The sequence below is a fragment of the Spermophilus citellus genome, assembly GCF_964194105.1.
Source record: "Spermophilus citellus genome assembly, chromosome: 13".
Taxonomy (NCBI): domain Eukaryota; kingdom Metazoa; phylum Chordata; class Mammalia; order Rodentia; family Sciuridae; genus Spermophilus; species Spermophilus citellus.
Window position 1 is genome coordinate 59,075,455 of NC_138193.1, and position 24,264 is coordinate 59,099,718.

At 36.2% G+C, this 24,264-nt stretch overlaps 1 protein-coding gene across 2 annotated transcripts; it reads left to right on the top strand.

Moving 5' to 3' along the window:
- Positions 1-17: 17 nt before the first annotated feature.
- Positions 18-22,371, top strand: DNAAF10 (dynein axonemal assembly factor 10). 2 transcript variants are annotated; one of them, XM_081264192.1, is made up of 8 exons: positions 18-496; positions 7,104-7,204; positions 9,489-9,619; positions 12,354-12,455; positions 15,408-15,523; positions 16,211-16,345; positions 18,523-18,620; positions 21,245-22,370. In XM_081264192.1, the coding sequence occupies exons 1-8, from the start codon at positions 314-316 to the stop codon at positions 21,450-21,452; spliced, it is 1,074 nt and encodes a 357-aa protein (XP_081120318.1). In that variant the 5' UTR covers positions 18-313; the 3' UTR covers positions 21,453-22,370. The 2 variants fall into 2 exon arrangements, with proteins under 2 accessions (XP_081120318.1, XP_081120319.1); XM_081264193.1 differs by lacking the exon at positions 18-496 and adding an exon at positions 4,288-5,719 and having other exon boundaries at positions 21,245-22,371.
- Positions 22,372-24,264: the final 1,893 nt, after the last annotated feature.

A 24,264-nucleotide genomic window follows, 5' to 3' on the forward strand; every position in this document is an offset into this window, starting at 1 on the left:
CTGATTCCTAGGGTTGCCTTCTAGCCGTTCAACTCACAGCCAAGCCACTTAATAATCTCTAACATGTGTATGTGTGAGGATGGTTGGTAAAAGCGATAAATCATTTGTTGTGTTTGTGCACAAACGTCTCGTGTGATCTCAGTAATACGTCTGTCCTTTTTGGAGATAACTATGTCCAACTTGTTAGGGCTTCTGGAGACCAAGTACGGCTAGCGGGAAGGACAAACTGTCTTTAATGTTTGGAGCCTGGTTTCCAGGTTAGTTTTTTGTCTGTCTGGGTGTGGCTGTTGTTAGAAGTGAAATCAGCTAAACCATGTCGGCTTTCGAGAAGCCTCAGATCATTGCCCACATCCAGAAAGGCCTCAACTACACGGTGTTTGACTGTAAGTGGGTGCCTTGCAGCGCCAAATTTGTGACGATGGGCAATTTCGCTCGGGGCACTGGCGTCATTCAGCTGTACGAGATCCAACACGGCGACTTGAAGCTGCTTCGGGAGGTGGGTGCCGGTCGAAATGACCTAATTCCAGGCCACGGACTGCCTTTGAGGGCGAGTGCATCTCCTGGGGTCATTCCTGGCGAATACATTCCTCTTTGTCACAGTCTTCGTCCAGCATCCCCCAAAAGCATATCTTGAGTTGCGCGGGACGAAAGAAGCTGATTGCAGATTGAGAAATGCTTCGGATTTAAAGCATGTCTTTGAAGTCCTGAATTCTCATCCGCGGGCTACTACCTACATGCCCTGCCAACCCCTTCCCGCCAACCCAAGTGACGTTAAGATTTCGCAAGTAATTCAGGACTTTTTAGGCATTTTGCAATTGTTTGTAGAAGAGTATTTAGTAAGCACATGTAAGAAATGACTGTTCATTCAAGTAGAGCCAAAACAGGCACCAGCATACCTGCAGTGTAGTTGAAAGAGAAACCTAACACTTATTCTTTCAACTAGTGTCAACCAAGTGCCTGGTATGCCCAGGCATGTGAATGGCAATGTTGCCTCTCCCATGGTGTTTATTTTCTAGGGGGAGGGATAATCAGTTTAATATAAACCAAAATGCATAAATCAAACCGATTTCTCTAACGCAAACAAATACGGAATAAAAACAGATTTGGACTGAATAGATGCTAACTAGAGTAGAGAATGACGTTTCCAGAGGTAACAGCATGTGTGGAAGCTCAGTGATGGAAGATGGTTTATATCCTTAAGAAATAAGAACAGTAAGTAGCAACCAGTTGCAAGATCTGTAGAACATTTAAAAATGTATCTCTTTTTAAAGGAAGAAAAATAGGACATTCTTGCAGGGTGTAGCAAGATCACAGTTACAAGTTTTGTAAAGATTAATAATGAAAGAATTAGAGAATAATGACACTAGCATTTGAATTTTTTTTTTTTTTTTGAAACAGGGTCTTGCTATATTGCCCAGACTGGTTTTGAATTTGGGATCCTTTCCACATCTTGGGTAGCTTTAACTACAAGCACACAATACCATGCCAGACTAATAATTAGTATCTTATAGCTGTTTACAATTTTTAAAATGTCTCGATTTGGTTCCCTGATAAAAAATTATCAGCCTTAACCAGGTGCATGCATAGAGTTTTAATAGACTTCCAGGGCAGGGAAAGTTGAGAAACTCTAGGAATCAAAAGCTAGGAAGAGAACCAACTTGAAGGAGACAGATGAATACCATTTGGATGGGCCAACTTAGATAAGAAGGTATTTGAGGTGCTACCTACTCTAAACTTTTCCGAGTGCCTGTTTTCTTGTTTAGTTTGTTCTCTAGCCAGGAATTCTACTCAGAGATTCCAAACATGGCTTGTTTTTTTCCACCTTTCCTTATGTTCTTCATCACTTAGCTTCCAGTTTTTTTATTTTTTGTACTGGAGATTGAACCCAGGGACACTTTACCACTGAGCCACATCCCTGGTCCTTTTTACATTTTTGTTTTGAGACAGGGTTTCATTAAGTTGCTGGGTCTGCCTAAGTTGCTGAGGCTGACCTTGAACTTGTGATCCTCCTCTCAGCCTCCTGAGTTGCTGTATTAGTGTACCACCATACCTGGCCACCTGTTGCTGTTCCAGTGCCCACTTTAGATGATCTGATGTGTGAAGACCTTCCTGATCTGCACCCAAAGTAACTTTTCTTTACATTGCATTCCTATAGTACTTATCATCTGTGCCGAAATATATATTCTGAGCCATTTCTGTCTGACTAGATTGTAAGCTCCTGGAGAGTAGACAATGTGTGTGTGTGTGTGTGTGTGTGTGTGTGTGTGTGTGTGTTTGTGTATTTTTTTGTATGGTTTGTAAGAAGCAGCTACTCTATAAACTATTTATTAAAAGGATGAGTGAATGTATGTCTATAAATAGGATATAAGTTGGGAATTTTCAATATTGATTTAATGATTATTAGTCAAGTTGGGGTCAGGTACTTGAACAAATGGGAAGCATTGAAATACCAGAAACCTAAAAATGAAGTATTAGGAACAAGTGCTAATTGGAGTTCAACCAGAAACCATCTGTAGACTTGTGATCTTTTTATTAATAAGAATTATGATTTGTACATATTTCAGTTATACAATTATTTCAGCAAGTGAAATAGCATTCTTTATCTCTTAAAGTTTCTAGATAATTCTAGCAAATCACTTTTAACTAAAGTAGTATCTGTTCATAATAGAACACTTAGAAAATACAGATAGGAAAAAGAAGAAAGTATCACCCATAATCTCAATCTTGGGTATAACCACTTTTAAAATTTTCAACTTAATCCTTAGATCTTCTTTTTTTCTACTATCAATTACTGAGAACTTTCTGTTTCAAGATTCTGTGCTAAAAAAGGGCAAAAGGTACTTGGGAGATGAGTCTCTTCTCATAAAAAGCCTACTGCCTAAAAAGAGGATAAAGCAAATAAAAAATGCATTTAAGAACTTCAGTTATATTTAGCTATAGTGAAAAGAGAACAGCTTCTTTGATTCACACCTCTTACTGTGCATCAGAATCATCTGAGTTTGTTTTATTGCTGTTATTGTTTATGAGTGTGCATGTTTTAAAATGTTGATGTCTTGGTCCCACCCATAAAAATTCTTGATGCAGTGGTAGTTTGTTGCATCTAGTCTAATCTAAAGTCTGGACAACATTGTTTTTTTTTTTTTTTTTTTTTTTTTTTTTTTTTTTTTTTTGTGCCAGGTGATTCTAATGATTACTGGAGTTGAGAAACATTGGGCCAGATAGATAATTTATTAAAATATTAGGAAACATACTTTATTTATCATGTTGGAGCTATTGAAGACATGCTCCAAAGTCTATGCACCTAAGATAAGATGCAAAGGAAGCAAGTCAGTCTTTGTTGATGTCACCCTTGTCTCATTACTCAAAGGACTGGTAGGGAACAGAGTACAGGACCTCCAAGTACAGTTGAAAAGTTTATTGTACAACATCAAGTATGAATAGCCAGTGTTTTCATCTCTTTTCCCTTCAGCAAGTCTTCCCTGTGTGAGACTTCATCAGTTTATAAAGTGCCACTTTTTTTCTAATTGGCACAGAAGTACCATAAGGACAAGGATGGCCCTGAAAAATGGAATCATGCTTGTGGATGTTTATACTATAAAAATTAGTAGTAACCTAATAAAGTTCTGCTTTTTTAGCCCCCATGCAACTGAATTCATTGCTTGTTAGCATTTGGTTGACTAACCTTTTAATGTTAATTAAGTAGTGCCAGGATGTGGAGGAGGAAATACTGACAAGCTGTACTAGACCCACCCACAGACAGAACAAAAATAGCTTGCATGGGAATTATCCATCATGGGCTTCTGTAATCATGTTAACATATCATTGTAGCAAAGAATACCAAAAGCTAAGTCAGGTAAACCATCACTGATTGTCTTTTCAGTATCAAATAGCAAAAATCATTTATATTACTGTGTGTGTGTGTGTGTGTGTGTATGTGTGTGTGTGTGAAAGAATCTTAAGCCAAATAGATCTCCATTTAATTTTAACCAGTCAGTTTTCTGGAAAGAAAAAATTTTAAGTCATCAATAAATTCTGTGCATATTTTCTTTTCCATAAGTAAAATACTTGACAATTAGAGAGGGAGACCTTTTGTGAAATATAAAAAATAAGTTTCCATAGTGTCATCTCAGTTTAGTTGCTATTATGATCTCCATGAATATTTGAGGAAAGAGAAACAGGTGCCTGTTTTTAGGAGTCTGTTTTCTCACAAGCTCAGCCCTTCTGTGCAAAATGCAGACCTCACTGCATGCAGATGACAAGGTGTTAATATATTTTTATTTGCTTTTAATATATTTTGAGTTTAATTTGATTCTTGCCCAACAGATCATTAGTACCTATACAACTGTGCTTCTTTGATACAAAAAGACAGAAAAGAACACATGGGAGCATAATACCATATCTTGATCCTGTAAAGGTATGAATGAGAGCAAGGTATGGTGGTATATACCTCAGTGACTCAGAAGGCTGAGGCAGGAGGATCACAAGTTCAAGGCCAGCCTTAGAAACTTAGTAAGACCCTGTCTCAAATTTTTAAAAATATATAAAAAGGACTGGGGATATGGCTCAGTGGTAAAGCACAGATGGATTAAATCTCATTCCCTCCACACCCCCCCAAAAAGACACAAATAAGGATAAAATACAGAGAAATATGAATGTAGGTTTGATTCATACCTGTGCCATTTAGCTCACTAATTCATTTTAGGACTGGTTCATTTATTTGGTATTTGGGATATGACTATTGTTTACAGAATGGGGATTATATAATAATAAAATTGTCATTTAATGAACTCACATATAGACCTGTCATAAGTAGCCTCCTTTAAAATAAAGAACTTGGAGACTACCTGGCTATTGGGACTTAAAGGGAGTCACTCAGTCTGCTGAAGCTGTTTCCTATTCTTGAAAGTGGTGTTCCCAATACTTAGTTTGCAGTGTTGTAGGTGTTACTAAGACAAAGGGTGGTCTCTTTTGGAAGAACATTTAGAACAGTACCTTATATATAGGTGTTCAATATATGCATGCTATTTTCTTGATTGCACATAAATGATTACCAGAAACAGCTTCAGAGCTGTGGCACATGAAAACCTGCTGGGACAAAAGAGAAGGAAAAAAAATTAGTTCCAGCACTGGTTTCTCACTCCCTAGCACTAGAGCTGAAGGACTTGTAGATGTTCATGTATACCTTCATTCAACAAGGGTTAGCACCAACTAGGTGTTCAACACATGAGAGAAGGTCCTGTTCTCATGGGACTCCCATTCTAGAAAGGAAGGATATAGATAATTCAGTGAATAAGTACAATAAAGATTAAGTAGAGGGCTGGGGTTGTGGCTCAGCTGTAGAGCACTCATGTAGCACACGCGAGGCCCTGGGTTCGATCCTCAGCACCACATAAAAGTAAATAAAATAAAGGTATATATAAAAAAAGACTAAGGAGAGAGAGAGAGAGAGAGAGAGAGATGGTGATCTGAGGTTTCCACTTAAGATTGGAGGGGCAGGGAAGGTCTCTTTGAGGATGTTGCATTTGAACTGAAATCTGAATAGAAGCAGGAGGGAAGCATGATGATCTGGGAACAGAGCAGCACAAACAGTGGAAACAGTAAATGCAGATGACCTTCCATGGAAATAACTTTGATGTGTCTGAAGAACAAAGAGAAGACTGACTGGTGTGGCTGGAATGTAGTAGAGAGAAAGGGAGAAGCAGGATACAGTCACAGACAGGTGAGGGCAGATTTCAAAGCACTTTGTATATTAGGTATCTCCTAGGACTTGGAAGCCACTCCGTGAGCCTGTGCCTCTTAAACATAGACACATTTTACTTCTTTCCTTACTTTTAGAAACTGTTCAGTGACAAAGGTGAAAATATCTAGTCTATATAATGCCTGTTATGTAATAGACTGGTCCTCAGTTTTTTCTTTGGAAGGTATCAATTGTCAGATGTGTGCCTAACTGGTAGAATCTGCACTTTGTGGCACTCTTGGGGACATCGTGAAATATCGGAGTAGTCTGTTCTGTCTCAGCATAGGAAATAAACCTAAATATGCAGAAAATGGTCTCTAATGAAGAGGATTATTTTTGAAAAATGTAAAAAGGACTCATCTTTCTCCTCCATTTTTGTTTTGCTTAAATTCTGTAGAGAATGTGTTGTCTTTGTAAACATTAAGAATTTTCAATTGGAAAGATTACAAGAGACTGAATAAGTGAATAGTTGTGTCTTGTTGAGGCTGTCAATAAATAGGAGTTGTTATTATAGGACAAGAGTGTGGTGTGGAGCAGGCATCAGTAGTAGCCTCATCGAATTCCAGATTCCAGAGTTTCTAGGGGCCAAAGCAGCAGGAAAAGCAGTTTTACTAATGTGATTATATGCAACACAGTAGCCTTTTAACTGAAAGAACTCTCAAAAGATTAACTAATCCATACTCACAGTAGTGTCTTGGTACACACAGGTGTACAAATTTCTTTGCATTAAACCGTTTCCAAGCCAGGCTTGGTGGCTCATACCTGTAATCCCAGCAGCTTGGGAGGCTGAGGCAGGAAGATCACAAGTTCAAAGGCAGCCTCAACAAACTCGAGGTGCTAAGTCACTCAGTGAGACTGTCTCTAAATAAAGTACAAAATAGGGCTGGAAATATGGCTCAGTGGCCGAATGCCCATGAGTTCAATCCTTTGTACCTGCCTACCCCTCAAAAAAGTTCCCAGAGCAAGTGGGACATAAGCATCTTCAGTTTATAAGAAAACTATGAGATATCTTTGTTCCTGCAGCCATCTGGAAAGAATAGTATCTCCATTATGGTTTCATTTCTACTGAGGCTCTATCACATGCTGACACTCATATTTGCAAACCAGTGGAGATGGCAGAGTTGTCAGCATTTGAATGTCTCATTAGAGAGATAAGAAAAGCAAATTAAAACTCTTTTGACAGTTATATACTTTTAAATTAGAGAAAATGACTAAAGAAAGAACATGATAATTTTTAATCAGAAAATGTTTTAATTGCCTTTATATTATGTGTCTTATTTAAACCCCATAATAGAGTTGTAATGTTGTGGATTATAAATAACTGCTTACATAAATAATGTTTCCTCTCTTCCCTGCTGCTATCAAGATTGAAAAGGCCAAACCCATTAAATGTGGAACATTTGGTGCAACATCTTTACAGCAGAGATATTTAGCTACTGGAGATTTTGATGGAAACCTTCATATATGGTAAGATTATTTAATCAGTATTCAGACAGATAAGCACTTTCTTGATTGTCTTACTACTCTTTCTCAGAAGGAATTTTAATTGTAAAATGTCCCTTTCCTTGTTCAATTTTAATTATAAAAGTATGGAAATTCTATTTTATATATATTTCTAAGCTTCACATGGAAAATCCACTTAAAATTCTAACCTATTTTCATTTAGATATTTTAAATAATATTTTCAATATTTACTTTTTAATATGCTGCTTGTTGCTAGCATTTTATGCTCTATTCCTGCTTAGGATAAAGTAAAAAAGAATTACACATATATAACATTGAAAAACTAGATCTTGTTTATATTTCAGCAAAAGACTTGGCATTACAGAATGATGCCCTGAGTTTTAGTTTAATTTTTAATCATTTAAAGTTTGCTTTTTGTGTGTGTGTGTGGTGCTGGATATTGAACCCTGGGTCTCATACATGCTAGGAATAAAGTTTGCTTTTTTTTTTTTTTTTATGCTTTAACACCTAAGCACAACTTTTTAGGAACACATCTGTTGAACAACTCAAGATAAATCTGTTTTGAACAAGCATAATCACAATTGTTGTCAAATGCCTTTAGTTTTCATGTCTTCCCTAGAGCTATTTTTTCATATTTATAGTTAAATGAATTGAAATTTCTCTGTAATTACTTTTCAGGAAAATCTGTTATTTTGATTATTTAAACTGTAAAATAATGCTCTAGGAAAATCTATATTTCTCACATCATGTTTTGTTTTTATTTTTTGTGGTACTGGGGATTAAACCCAGGGATGCTGTACCACTGAGGTATACCCCTAGCCCTTTTAATTTTTTGAGACATGGTCTTACCAAGTTGCACAGGCTGGCCTGGAACTTGCAATCCTCCTGCCTCTACGTTCTGAGTGGCTGGGATTACAGGCATGTGTTTCTGTGCCCAGCCCTTCATTCTGTTTTCTAATATGTCCTTTGTTTATTCTCACTTAGAATGTACTACTTTATCTTAAAATCATAACATAAAACAGAATGAAACTAATTTCTCCTTGCTTTAACTGCTTAGTAATTAGTATTTATTTTTCATTTTTTACATACTGTATCATGTACTTTCAAAGAAATTGGAAGACTGGTTTTTTAAATAAATATATTTCTATACAAGAATATGTAACATAATGGTTAAACATCTCCCTAACAGAGTACAAATATTACCAACTTATTTTCATTGATGTCTTTTAATTTCATGTTTAAAACAAGTCACATTTTAAAGTCTGTAAAAATTGTAAAACTGTTCTTTTAAGTGGAAATACAATCCTGTTTAGTTTCTTGATTTTTTTCATAATGATGGTATAAAAGTTAAACAACATCTAACTAGCTCAAAATTTTTTAGTGAGATTTTACTTGTCTTAATCTAATAATAAATTGAAATTACTTTTCATAAATAGTCACTTGCCTTTTTAAAAAAATATAAGTTTCTGAAAACTGGCTTACTCTTAGTAAATTGTGGAAAGAAGCTACCATAGAAAAGCAAAACAAAGAGGGAAATGGAGGGAGGCCATAAAGGTTTGTGTGAGCATAATCTTGGCCAGCCAGTCATGGCCCAGCCAGCTAATATAGATATAAGCACACGTAGTAGGTGGTATCTGGATGCCTTTTTATGCACTAACCATGAATAGATGAACTGCAGCCAGGTGGGATATATTTATTGTGACAGGCATAAGGAACCATTAAACACTATGTCACTGGATGAAAATAAGTATGGCATTCAGTGAGAATACATTATAAAGTGAGGAACATACACAAAGTGAACACTACTCTTAATTTATCCTTTGAAAGGGTCTCAAGATCAAACTACCAAGACTTATTTTGGAAGCATTTAAATCACTTTGAATTTACTCTAGATTTAAAGCAGTGGTTATCAGACTGCAGTATACCAACTAGAAGATTGGGATCCAGTCCCAGAGATCCTGATTAATCATAATTAGGGATGAACCCATGAATCTGCATTTATTAACAAGCACACTTGATAATTCATTTGTAGAAGACCTAAATAGGTCATCTTTGAAGAACACTAAGTAGAGAAGATTCAAGAATTCAAATTCCAGGTTGAACAATGACATTTCTCATTGGGGGCTTGAAAGAACCTGAAGTGGAGAGGAAATTTAGAATTTGAATATATAGCAAAATCCTTGTTTTTTAAAACAAAAATTTAAGTATGGTGTTCATTTTATAATTTAGTAGAGGACTTAATGTTTGGGGCATGTGATCTAAGTAAAAAGCTATGTTTTCTGTTTAGGAATTTGGAAGCTCCAGAGATACCAGTGTATTCTGTAAAAGGTCATAAGGAAATTATAAATACTATAGACGGTATAGGTGGTCTAGGAATTGGGGAAGGAGCACCTGAAATTGTGACCGGAAGCCGAGATGGTGAGTCAATGTATTCTATGAATTTAAAAAATTTTTTTTAAATGGAGATCTCTGTGCAATAGTATATTATCTCAACCTAGAAATCCCCTTTGGTCACCTTGATCCTCTAAATCTAACAGTTTTGCTTCCACATTTTTAATAAGCAAGTTTGACTGCATATCCCTAGCTGTTTCAGACTTCTGGTATTTTAAGATAGAGGCATAGCACTTACTATTTTAGTGTTGAATAATTCAACTACTAACAATGATAGTTTCCTCTGAACCTTGAAGGATTTAAAATGTCTTTACAGGTTTTTGAGGCAGCTGACGATATATTGTGGGTGGCAGCTTTTCATTTTCTTTTTTTAAAAAGCAGAATCAGTACTTGTGAAAATTGTCATATTGACGGCTGCTGGAAAACTGAAGTTCTGCAGTCCATCCACTGAGCACTGGGGAGAGCTTCAAGGGCACCTGTGCAGCTTGTGGATCCTACAGTGCTGACAGGGGACAGATCTCTTGGTGTTCAAACTTGTTCTGAACCAGTCTTATGGAATCTGCAGTTTTTGTTGCTTTCATAAGGGCTCCAGGAGAGATTGGTAGCCTAGTTGGTTTGGCAAGTTTTTAAATGGCTGCTCAAAACTGACAAAATTGTTTTAAAAGAAAAGTAAAATGTGATTTTTCTGTTAGTTATGTGAGGGCAGCTGTGTATTAGAAACCAACTTTTTTTTCTAATCATGGAACAGAAGGAAAAGTAACAGTCTATCACATTACTACCACTATTAGATTTTTCTTTTCCTTTCCAGTTTTATATATTTCCGGGTTTCAGTTCTTGTGACTAAAAGGCTCAGGGGTCACTCCAGTTGAACTGGGCTAACTGGGCTGCACGAAATAACCACACAAGAGACACAAGTACCTTTTTCTTTGGGGTCGCTGTGACGGCTTCTCTGACCTTAAGGGTCTGCAGGAAGAGAGAGAGCAAGAGCACGTGCTGACCCCTTTTATTGAGGAGAAGCTATTCAAATGAGGCAAGGGGTCAGGTTTCACGGGGTTGAGTCTATCTTCATGATGTCCACTGTCAGCAGGTTGACTGACACCTGGGTAGGACACACCCAAGGGCACAGTAAGAGAAGGGGACACACACAAGGCACTTCCATGGAAGATTCTATCCTAAACAGGGCAAGGGGTTATATTACAAAGGACCAGGTGAGCGTAGCTTCACCCATGGGGCTGTAGCAATAAACACCCATGCACGGGACACCGACCCTCGAACCCAAGAAGGGTGGGGAAAGCTCTGCCACATTTCTGTGACTGAGCACCTCAGCACCCAGCCGGGGAGTGTGACCCAGTCACGTGCAAGGTTGGTCTCCCACAATATATAATTTGCATAGTTATAAGCATGAATGCTATTATATGTCTTACTTTGTTCATTTAATGTTTGTCATATGCAAATGTTGCTCTTTCCATATTATTATTTTAATGACTATGTAATATTCCTCTGTTTGGATTTACCATAGTGTACTTAACCATGCTGCTATTAAAAAGCATTCAGTGTGCTTTAAGTGTTTTGTTTATTGTCTTAAGAGAGTGACATAAAAATAATAATAAGAAATGCTTATTGGTATGTATGTGACTCTTTTGGATTAAACATATTTTATGATTCTTAAAATTTGATGTCAAACTTCCCAAAGTACCTGTTTACATTGTCAGCTATAGTGAGTAAGGTAGATTTTGATTTTATCCTACTGGCATTGATTTTCTTTTTGTTTTCCCCCTCATTTTATAGATGAAAATGGCATTTCATTCCAACTTGTATAAGTGCTTTCTACATTTATTTACTAGTTTAAGAATTTTTGTTATGTTCTTTGCTAATTTAACTATTGCAAATTTACTATAAATCTTACTAATTTGTATAAACCCTGTAGAGTAAGATGATAATCTCTTGTGATATTTATGGGAATTTTTTTCCTCCTTATTGGAGGCTTTTAATGACCAATTTTATCCCTGAAGATAAATCCAACAGGCTATCTTCCCCCTTTCTGAGTTTATTATTCCTTTGAAGAATTTTTTGCCCTTTTCTTCTTCTCCCCCAATACTTGCCTTTGGGGGCATTTTATTTCATGCATTTGCATTTCTTATAAGCGGTGACATGATTAGTACTTCCTCGAATATGAATTAACAGGAGGAAGTTGAAATTAAATTGAGAAGAAATATTTGTTAATTTTACTTTATAGTTCCCTCTTCACTATTGCTCCAGGGAAATTAAACTTAATTGTATATGAAATAGTAGCCTAAACACATATTAAAAACCTTGGATGTAAAAAATTAGCGTTTATTCTTCTGTATAAAAAAATGTCAAAGGTTATATGGATAGTAAGGGAAAGTAAAAATGAAAACCACACTGGTATTATTCTGAATAAATAATACATCAGTTTTAAGCCCGAACAAAATAAGGCTTGGTTTGAATTACATAACATTTGTGTTTGTGTTATCAGTCATAACTTGTAGATAACTTAGGAACAGTTGTTGGGTTTTCTGTGTATTTATTAATTTGGAAATCATGTCAGACGGTAACATATGTGTTATTTTTTCTCATCAAATAGAACTTAACCATATGAATTTTTAAAAAGTGAATATTTTTCAGATATCTTAATAACTATAATATTGCTATGTACCCAGGAAGCCATTGCAAGAGAATACAGAAAGAAAATGTGATCATTCACTATTTAATGTTGCCAACTGATTTTTATTCATGACAGGAACTGTGAAGGTATGGGACCCAAGGCAGAAAGATGATCCTGTTGCAAATATGGAGCCTGTGCAGGGAGAAAACAAGAGAGACTGTTGGACTGTGGCATTTGGTAAATCGTTGAAGAACTCTCACATTTGAAGTCCAGAAGGAAAAGTCCAGAATCTTCGTTCTGTTACTTATTGTGTGGCTTGGGGGCAAGCTACCAAATTACTCTGTTCCATGGTTGTTTCCTTTACAAAGTGAAACTAATAGGAGAAGCTACTAATTTATACAAATTAGTAAGATTGGAGTTCAGTGAGTTAATACATGTAAAGTGTTTAGAATTATGTTCAGATTATTAAATGTTCCAAGAATTTTCCATTATTATTATTATGTGCTTCTGTTTAGTTAGATGATATTAACCTAATTTAGAAACCACTACCATTAATGGGCCTAAGCAGAAACTCAAATGCAAATGATAACCTAACAAATCTTACATCTTATGCGAGTGTTTATTTTCTAGAAAATATGTGCCATTACAAAATTATTTCTTAAAATTCAATAACTGTTCATTTATTCATTATTGATATATTAATATTGGCTTTGTAGGATGAATTGAGGCTTGGTTTTTGATTTCTTACTGAACACCAAAAAGGACATGTGACAATTTTAGTTTTGATCCTCTATTTTATTCCTGCTTTTACTTAGTTTAATCCTATAGAGATAACAGGGATAAAAAGTAGGATTTGACAGTATATATGAACACTTCAATTTTTAATTTTTTTAATTAGACTTATTTAGTTAGAAAAATTTTAGATTTCCAACTTCTAAAAGATTATTGTATGAGAATAACTGTGAGCAATAATAGAAACTTAAAAGATATATATACTTAGGGAAATTTCAGGATCAGCATTTAGAATGATTATTTTTGAATTGGTATGTTATTATCTTTGGATCCATGAAAGCCTTTTCATTGTTGATCTTAGGGACATAAGTACAACGTGGACATAAAAGGACATTAGATTTTAACCTGCCTCAGCCTCCCCAATAACTAGGACCACAGGCGTACAGCGTCATGCCTGCCTTGAGAATTTTTTTGTGTGTGTGAATGACAAGTATGTGCAAAGCACTGGGGTCCTGCAGGGGTGGAACAGGCATGTATTTTAGCTTCAAGAAACTGAAGAAACTGAGGCAGTAGGAACACAAATTTGAGGGCAGCCTTGCAACTTGGTGAGACCATGTCTCAAATTTTTTTTTTTTTTTTTTGTAAAAGGGGGCTGGGGGAAGAGCTCAGAACTAGAGCATCCCTAGGTTAATTCCTAGTACCAGGAATAAAAAAAATAAAAAGCTTACAGTTCAGTGAAGAGGACATGACATCCTCACTAAATGCAGTACAAGAGAGCAGTAATAAAAGATCCCAAGAGGGATAGGAAATGTCAAAGGAATCCAGAGGGAGAGACTCTTGTGGAGGAAGAACATTTTGAGCTCAGACTAAAGATTTACAGGATTTAACCACTGAAATTGGGAGGAAATTTCAAGCATGGGGAATAACTGGATAGTGCCCAAGAAAGTACCTTGAGGGAATAGCGGTGGTCGTAGCTTTCCAGGTGTCTCTGATTGTGGCCAGAGGCGTTTGATAGTCTGGAGGTAATAGTAGGCATTTGAAGGTTTTTACATGGATGAGATGTGGTCTGAGCTTTAAAAATATTAACTGGTGATGTCTGATGGTAGAGATGAGTGGTGCTGGGGATATGAGTGCAGTATTCCAGGAAAAAGAGGTTAGGGACAGTAAGAATGGAGCAGAGGGAATGATTCAGAAGATAATATTGTGGTAGAACAAATAGAATATGACAATCTTTTGGATAAGAGCAACAAGAAAAGGAATTATGTCCAAAATGACTAAATTTTGAGACTGATTATGGAAAGTTCCAGAAGGGGTGGCATGGTTTATAAGGGAAATGGTGAGGTCTGATTGGGACATTATGAGTTAAGATGCTGGTGTATCATCCAGAGGGAAATGCAGGGCTGCAATTCTTGAGGAGGAAGTTGGAGGCAGTACAGAATGAAGGCATTGGGATAAAATGTCCAGGTAGCCCACCTCTCCCTTGTCACTCTTTTCATAGCAAGAGGTACCAAAAGAAGAAAATAAAATAAAACTGGATCCTCGCATAGTGAATTTAACTAGATTATGAACTTATTTCAGGTGTGATCATCCATAATATTAAACATATGTTACAGCCTACTTGGCTTTATTCCTTGCAAAGACAGAATAACACAAGAACAACATTTTGCAAAACATATAAGTTTCAAATAGTTTCTGTTTACACTCACATATAGTTACTGCTGAAGAAAACATTAGAAGCATAGCTGCATTTGTCTTCCCAGACTCTACTATGTTTGAACTGTAGTTGGTCTACTAGACTTTGCAGATATAGTATAGGGTATTTTTTTTCAACTTAGAATTTCATAAACCCTTTCATGTACCCCTGAAGTATAGAATTTCAATGAGTCAACTTTTTAAAAATATTAAATACCAAATAAATAATCTTGATAGCCTGTCAGGATTGATAAACTGGGATTCCACCCAGTGTGATTTTTTAAAATTAGATTTGGTATAAGTTATTTGTGTAGTTTCTTAATATTTTTAGCAGCCTCCAAATTAGCATTTATCAATAAATAACTAAATATATATACATATATATATTTAGTTCTTTCTTTATAAATGTATATATACATATATATAAATGTATATACATATACATATATATAAATGTATATGTGTGTATATATATATACACACACACACACACACACGTATATACACACACACACATACACACACACACACACATATTTTTTTACCCCATTGTACTAGGGATTTAACCCAGGGGCATTTTAACACTGAGCAATGTGCCTAATGTGCCTAGTTCTTTTTACTTTTTTATTTTGAGACAGGGCCTCATTAAGTTGGCTAGGCTGGTCTTGAACTTATGATCCTTCTGCCTCAGTCTCCCAAGTAGCTGGGATTACAGACATCTACCGTCATGCCAGACTCTCTGAAATGTTGTATCTTGGTTTCTAGGCAATGCTTATAATCAAGAGGAACGTGTTGTTTGTGCTGGCTATGACAATGGGGATATCAAATTGTTTGATCTCAGAAATATGTCACTGCGGTGGGAGACAAACATAAAAAATGGGGTAATGTACATTCTGATGCTATTTAGTTTCTCTGCATGATTTTGTCCACCTTGAATTACTGTGAAGTTCTGAAAACACCTCTCTTAACCTGTCTCAGTCAACTCTTCTGCCAATGATTCTTAACCTTTTGGGGCCAAACTCTTTTGAGAATCTAATGCCAATCATGTATCCTTTCTTCAGAAAATGCATGCATACTCAAATATGGTATACACAATGCCAGGGAGTCCACCAGCCCCAGAGGGCCCATCTGTAGGCCATGTAGTATGACATTAAAATAAGCAAGTAAGAGCCCTGTTGTCTGCTAGTATCAGAAATTCTGAAATAATAATAGCATCCCCAACTACCTTGGAATTTTGGTTCCTGAGTTGTGCACTTTGACTGGAAAACATGGTTCCTTCCTGTTTTCTAAAGGTAACTCTGGATGATCTGTGTTAAATAATGTAAAAAGTTACATTTTGATTGTCTAAATGCAGTCACTGACCATGGGAACCCAAGATGGTTTTGTTGATTGTGTTAACAGAGAAGCATTTTTTTTAAATAATAGAAATACTTCATGTATTCATGCAGTAGATGAAATGATTAAATGCTTTTACTTGATCATGTTATATTAGTAAAGCTGTTTAACCTAGTTTAAAAGAGCCTCTTGAATAATAGCAAACTTACCAATAAAGTATTCTCTGTTTTCAGGTATGCAGCTTGGAGTTTGACAGAAAAGACATAAGTATGAATAAATTAGTAGCTACATCTTTAGAAGGAAAGTTCCACGTTTTTGACATGAGAACACAGCATCCAACGAAGGGTTTTGCCTCTGTCTCAGAAAAGGTAAATATGGGGGAAATGTCTTTCTCTGAAGTGGAATAATAACTTGTTTTAGACGAATAAATACAATTAGTCACCAAGGTTCCTCCAGGTCTTTATGTGAAGGGAGAGCTATTTTTGTTATATTCTTGTGGGATCTTGACAAATTTTTTTATGTGAAGAGTACTTTCCTAGAGTGTCTCAACTTTAGATTTCTAGATTATAATAAAGTCTTCAGATAGGAATCTACTTTTGTAGTTTAGGAGCAATCACAAAAAAACTAGGAATGTGATCAACAAAACCCAACCTTGTGTTTTCTAATAAGTATATTTGCATGAATACCTAATGGCTTGCCTTTCAAAATATATCAGTATATATGTATTATGTCATTTATCACATTTTATTTTATATTCTAGTTTACTATATTAAATGAAATTATTTAAAGCACCAATGATTGTCATTAGACCACAGCAAATATTCAAAATTATTTAATTTATTTATTTTTTACTTTGCCATATATTTGGGGTAGCTTAAAGGGAAACATGGTATTATAGCATTGGAAAAATAGAAGAGGAAAGCAAGATAAATGGAAAATACTGATAAAAAGAAGAAGATAACCTCTGAAGTAAAGAAAGTACATAAAGTTCATGCTGAAATGTCCTGTCACTTGCAGGAGATGTGTTGAAAATATGACTCTGAGTTTCCTTGATATAAAAAGAAAGGGAGATCAACAGACTGGTAGTTTCTATAAGATTAAAATGTACAAGTTGCTGAGCAGTTCACCTCCTTGCTTCCTCTTCCTTCACTGTAGATTCTGTAGGATTTCTCAAACGTTCCTATTTTGTCTGTCTGTGATTACAGTTATTATTGTGTATAAACTACTGTAACTGCTTAATGAGCTAAGTTCTTAACAAGGGAGCCATAAATTGTAATATTGCTTTTCCTTTGTCATTTCAGAACATACCAAGTGTCTATCCACATTATATAGCACTTCACTAAATGGTCCATATACAGCTGGCAACCCATTTCTCCTTATCTACAAATAGTAGTGTCCTCTCCAAAAATTTTTTGTTATGCTTATTTAATCTAATAGTTGCTAAATCTGTCAAATAAATGACTCTGGTGTATTTTAAGAGGGCATTTCCCCTCTTTTGTATTTTTCCTCAACTTCTAAAAGAAAAAACAGAACTTTAAGCTATAAAGTAAAATTTTATTAAGTTTTGACAGCTTGAACCTAATCACTTGGGGACTTTCATATACTTAAAGTGTGTATTTTGAGATATATGTTTTTATCTGCTAATGGTAATGCCCTCCGCAGACTACTAAAATACAAATGTCAAGTCTGATCCCTCACCAATGTGAAGTGTATGAGTTTAGCTTAGATGGGGCCCGCCAGCCCCACTGCTTGCAAAGCTGAAGTCATTCTTTCATCCCTTGCTCTTTCCCTCCTCCCTTCTTGCTGTGCTCAAGCTCCCCCGCAGGGAACATAGATAGCATTGCCAGGACTGATTTACTGGCTGCTGTTGAGGTGCCAACAAACCCTTAACCTTTGGGTTGTCATGTTTCTTTTTGTTTAATGAGACTGATAAAGGCCTTGGCTTCTTAAGACAGTAAACACTGTCTAATGGTCCTCATTTTGAAGACTGGACAAGTCAAATGGGAGTAAATTGAAGATAGGGCTCTTGGAACCAAGAATTAAAGTTTAGTCTATAAATGGGAACTCTACTCTTTCTGCTCAGTCTTGCTGGGAACCTAAAACTGCTTTCAAAAATGAAAGTCTATTTAAAAAATCAGTTGCTACATTTTTCCCCTAGGAAACAACAACAACAACAGAAGCCCATAAATGAAGTTTGATTAATAATGTAAGAAGATTAATAATGTAACAAGAAATTTTTAGATATATAAAATTTATTCTGATAATGCATGTTACTATAAACTAAATGAACTTTTGATTTAATATATTTTTTAATCCACTAGAACTTTTTTCCATAGAGCAATAAAAAAAACTGATGCTTTTCCTAATTTCTGATGGACTCTCTATAAAGTTCTATAGCCATTTATAAAGAGATGTGCCAGAAAATAACCTTAGTTCCTGTTCTAACAGCTGAAGTTATGGTAGTAAAAATTCTTTTGTTTACAAGGTTCTCATCTAGGATGCCATGCAGCATATAAACCAGTTGTGTGCCTCTCATCCTGTCTAGGCCCATAAATCCACCGTATGGCAGGTCCGACACCTGCCGCAGAACAGAGAGCTCTTTCTGACAGCTGGAGGCGCCGGCAGCCTTCACCTCTGGAAGTAGTAAGTCTAGCAGTGCACACTGCTCCTTTTTAAGTTACTTGTGGGTGTAAAGTAGGATTAGATTGAACTTTTTTGTCTTTTTCCTCCTTTGACTTCATTTTGATATGATTTAAACATTCAAGGTGTTACATAACTGTTGTTTTCTAAGTATTTTTAAATGATGTATTTATTTTACATTTAATAATTGTTAGCCTTCTTTTGATATATTGTGCCTTCTATACACAAAACAGATTAGGAACAGTATTTATGTATGTATATATCTAAATCTGACTCAAGAATTTGTCAAATATCCTCTTCTGTTAGGATACTACCTCTATAAGGTAGAAATAGAATTAAATTTTGTAGTTTTTAGATCCTGATAATTCATTTGCCTAAATTCATATGACATCATTGAGATGAAACCAAAACAAGAGCCCAGGGCTCCTGATTAATTTCCAGGAGAAACTTTGTCATTAAATTTGCTTTCTGCATACATAGACAAATGCAGAGTTACAATTAGAGCTGTGACCATGCACTGTCCCTTGAGAATCCCAAGGGTCGTAAGGTAATAGATACCATGTTAGATACTTATTTAAAGGTCTGATAAAAATTAGGAGTCAAGTGGGTTATGGTGGCCTGCACCTGTAGTCTCAGCTACTCATGAAGCAAAGGCAGAAGGATCACTTGAGCCAAGGAGTTGAAGGCCATCCCAGCAAGACCTCCATCTCTAAAAATAAATAAGTAAAAAGCAAAAACAGAAGCCCATAAGTGAAGTTTGATTAATAATGTAAGAAGAAAATCACCATCTTCAATGTCTGAGACTTTCACATACAAAATCCTTTTCTATGTATTAGCTCCTTCTAGAAACTGGAAGGAAGAACAGGGCTCCAATTGGAAAGTGCTTGTTAAAGTATTTAAGGGATATAACTGGCAAAAAAAAAAAAAAAATCCCAAAGCAATGCTTTTGACTAAAACAATAGGTTTCTGAGGGCAAAAGTCAGAAGAAAAGTTTTAGGCGTTCTGGGGAATGTCAGATGGACAGATCATTTGGTAATTTGCCCAGGACCTTGGCCCACTGTTCTTCCTAGATTCTTCCAAAGCAGGCTACCCCATATTAGGCTTTGCCAGGCACTTAGTTAAGCTATACAGTAGCACCATGAAGACCAAACTCTTTGGGCTGCTCGCCTGAAGAATAAGTAAGTACCAGTTTTCTTTGTATCCACACATGGACATGTTTGCAACTAGAATTTTTTACTATAAAGGATTTAATTATATCAGTAAAGTTGGGTCTGTATGGAGTTAGAATTTCAAATTTATCTTAATATGAACTTTAATTCATACCATATCAAGTATCTAGTCTAATTTTCAAGTGGTTTGGAGCTTTGCTATGAAGTATTGTACCAGCAAAGAAAATTGGCCTAAGTAAAATGTTTATCTTGATTTCCATTTGCCAATCTGCCTTGATAGCAGTTCAATTAAATTGTAAATATTTATTGAGCACTTAGCCAAGGTTTCCTAGAGAAACTCATCTAGTTATTTGAAATTTATTTCTTGAATGAATAGTCATCAACATGCTGATTTTTTGAGTATTTGAAACACATATATGTTTAAAATTTTAATAGATAATATGGACACTTTAGAACAAATCTTTGAAAGATCTGATAAAAAATGCTGGGAGTCAAGCAGGGTGCGGTGTTTCTGTACCTTCTTCCAAGTAAATAACTGCAGCCTTTGCCAAGAGACATATGAAAAAAGTCTATATTTAAACTGTTTATTCATATCTTCTAGTTAAAATAACGTGTAAAGTTTGAGAGAAAGAAATAGTAGGTTTTTTACCTGTAGCCTCTTCCTTGATTTCTGCTCTGCTTCTGATGTGCTTTGTGCTCTTAAGCTCTGGGCCTTTTTTTGAGCGTTTATCAAATAAAAAGTCCTGTTGTACCAAAAAGGCTTTAAAAGGCCTTCAGAGGAGGAGTCCCCCTGTATTCAATAGAACACATCTTCTTAGTAGAAGGGATTTCTCCCCCACCACTCCCAAATCTAGATCAAGAAGTATTTTTATGGAATTGTTCTTTTTTTTTTTTTTTTTTTTTCTGAAGCAATGATGTTTAGGTCTAAAATCTCTCCCCAGTAGCTCCTTCCCATGGAAATAGTACACAAAAGATCCTTAGGCTTGGATCTATATGATGGAGCTCAGAAAGTGGGGTCAGTTCTCCATTCTGGAGGTGTTTAGATGAAGTTCTGAAAATGTTCTTACAACTCTTGTCTTTCCATGTGCTGCTTGCCCATATGTATAGTTCAAATTTAGAGATAATTCCAGTTACAATGAAAGATTATATACCAAGACAGTTTACTGAAGATGCTAGATAACCTACAACTTTCATATTAAAAGAAATATAGCAAATGCAGAACAGAGATGACATTTAAAAGTTTTTAATAGAAATAACCTTTTTTTGTGAATCCTTTTGTGAACAGGGTTGAGGTTGAAGTAACTTCTCTTTATTTGCTTACAACTCAATATTGGAAAGATTCTTGAAGTGTTAGTAAGTAACTGAGAAATAAAAATAGAGTCATTGGAGTTGATGTAAAAAACTAAAATGGTGAATGTGGAGATTTGTCTTTTCTTCCCTCTTTGATCTTGTTTTCAGTGAATACCCTGTTCAGCGGTCAAAGAAAGATTCCGAGGGAGTAGAGATGGGAGTCGCAGGTTCTGTCAGCCTTCTGCAGAACGTCACCTTGTCTACTCAGCCCATTTCAAGTCTGGACTGGAGTCCAGACAAAAGAGGGTTGTGCATCTGTAGTTCATTCGACCAGACAGTGAGAGTCCTCATCGTTACAAAACTCCAGACAATTTGATGTGAAAACTTGGGGCTTGAAAATTTCCAGAAGGCCTCAAGAGAATTCAGGATATGTTCTGAGATCTTCTGACCCTCATTGAACAATGCTGGATTTGGCTAACGAGTAAAGGCCCCAGACATAAACCTCCAGGCCAGTTTCTGGCCTCTCTGTGGGCATGTTTGGTGGCCTGACAGGACACTGGCTTGCTGCTGCATCTGGGGGCACCACATCTCCAGGACTAGCTCTTTTCTTCTCCCCTCTATTTTACCATCAAAGTCAAGAGCCCAGCACCCTGGCACCCAACTGTGGTCCCAGCTACTCAGGAGGTGGAGGCAGGAGAATCACTTGAGCCCTCAGGCTTAAGACCAGCCTGGACTACATAGTGAGACCCCCCCCCCCCACACACACACACATACTCTAAATAAATAACATAAAATATATTTTAAAAATAAAAATTCATAGTTCTTTATACTTAAATATATTTTAAATTTGTTCTGTATCCCCTAATTTTATCTTTAGACTTGTGTTGCATTTTGGTGTTTTATGTTGTAGGAATCATTTCACCTGGTTTAAAACAGCTTGCCTTAGAAAAACTACTCTGAATTAACCTTTGTAGATACATTTTGAGAGATTTTAGTGTCTGTTTCTGTATAGAATATTATTTTATGATGTATCAAAAATGGCACTGTCAAACTGGATTTATGTCACTGCTTTCAGTAGTATAACTCATAAGATGAAATACTGTGATTTACAAAGACCTCTTTTTACTTAAAACATGGGAGTTGAGTTAGTGAGATTTGGTCATTTACTGTGGTAAGTGATGATGAGATCTAGAAGATCGGGGATTTTGTAGCTTTATTTTTTGTTAAAGGTTTTAAATATATTTCATAAATAAACTTTTTTTTGAAGCCTATGGAAGCTTTGATTCTGTTAGAAGTGGTAATAAAGCCAACACCATCACTTCTTTGTGCTTTATAAGTGCTTAACAAGTACCTCTTGGTTCACCTTGTTTCTTTTCTGTTCCCACATCCTTAGCTAAGCCTGGGGAGGTACTGATGGATGACATACTCATTAATCCTCCTCTCCTCAACCCCTTCAAGAGAACAGAGCCACTGAACATGTACAGTATGTAAAAATTCATGTGATTTCAGGACTTAAGGATTAATTGCTTGTTTGGACTCTTAAGTTCAGAAAACTAACTTTTAGTTCCCAAAATGTTTTATAGGACAGCTTTGTGGGCATAATTATAAAAGTAAAAATCAATTGAACTTAAAAAAAGTTTATTTTCTGCCATTTCTTTCCCTCCCAATAGAACTGTCCTATACCACTGAGCAAAACAGTGTTGCCAATAAAACTATAACAGTGCTTTTCTTATTAGTGATTATTTTATATTAATTGAATTTTTCGAGGGGTGTGGAGGGCCGGGATCAAATCCACAGCCTCATACTTGCTAAGTGCATGCTGTTCCATTGAGCTACACTGCCCAGCTCCTGAGTATTCTTTTAAATAGAATTTTTATTGTAATTTTTCATTATTATATCACTGTTGCATATCCTTGAAAGAAAAAAAAATATATGCAAAATTAATTTGGTAGGGCATTCCTCACATTTTTCCAAATTCAGAGTCTCATCCTTCTTTATCACTCAAATTTTTTTATCTTGTTTCTTTTCTTCTTCTAAATCACTTTGAATTCAGAGTCATTAGTAATCGTGTTTTTCCTTATAATATTGTCCTCTGTACATTAAGTATTGGTAATGTACCATTTCTATTGATACACTATTGTCTTCAGGGTCTTCTTTCAATTAATTGATATTATACCAGGTTTTTGTATGGATGCAAACAATTTCACTTGTCATGGCTTCTCCCTGGCTGACCTTATTAACTTCAGTTGTCTACTGCTGCCTAGCAAACCAGTGAAAAATATCTTATCTTTTAATAGTAATAATCATTTATTTTGCTTAGGTGTCTGTGATTTAGGCCTGGTAGGGGAGGCTCATCTGTGCTCCATGCAGTATCAGGCAGGCAGCTTGACCTAGTACTGGTGGATCTGCTTTCAAGCTGTCACTTGCATGATGCAGGTACAGGTACTAGGTGATAGCTGGTACCTCATCCAGACCTGAGATTCTGGTGACTCACCATGTGACATGGACTTCCTTAGAGCATGGTGCCCAGATTCCAAATGTGAGTGAGCATTCCAAGAGAATAGACAGAAGCCACATTGTGTTTTCATGGCCTGGCTTCATAATTCACTTAGCATCACTTTCACCACACTCCATTAGTTGAGGCCATCACAACCCCCTTCCCAGAGTTCAAGGTGAGGAGACATAAATTCCACTCCTTGATGGAGGCTTGGCTAGGTTCTGGAAGAGCATGTAAGACTTGAAATAGTGTGGCTATTTTTGGAAAATACAATCTGGCAGTGATTATATGATACATCCAATTTCATGGACACATACATGTGAGGGGATGTGCTTGTTGAAATACGTTACTTAGAATGCATCCCACCCACCTCTGCACCCTTCCCTGACCCTTACCTGTCAGACATGACTAATCATGGTGTTCCCTTTTCCTGAGCCTGATTAAGGGGCACTTAATCACTGAGTCTCTGAAGCCTTATCACACTTCTAGGAGACACTACCAACTGTTGACAGGTGAGCTCAAACTTATTTACTATCCTAAGTCTAGTGAATGATGCCTAAAGAGGCCAGCCATCCTCTAGACCAGTCGTCATTGGAACCCCTCCCCCATCCTTGACTTTGTATTTGAGTAAGCCAAGAGATGAAAAGACTTTCCAACACTGTGCCATGTAAAACAAACAGATGCCAACTCC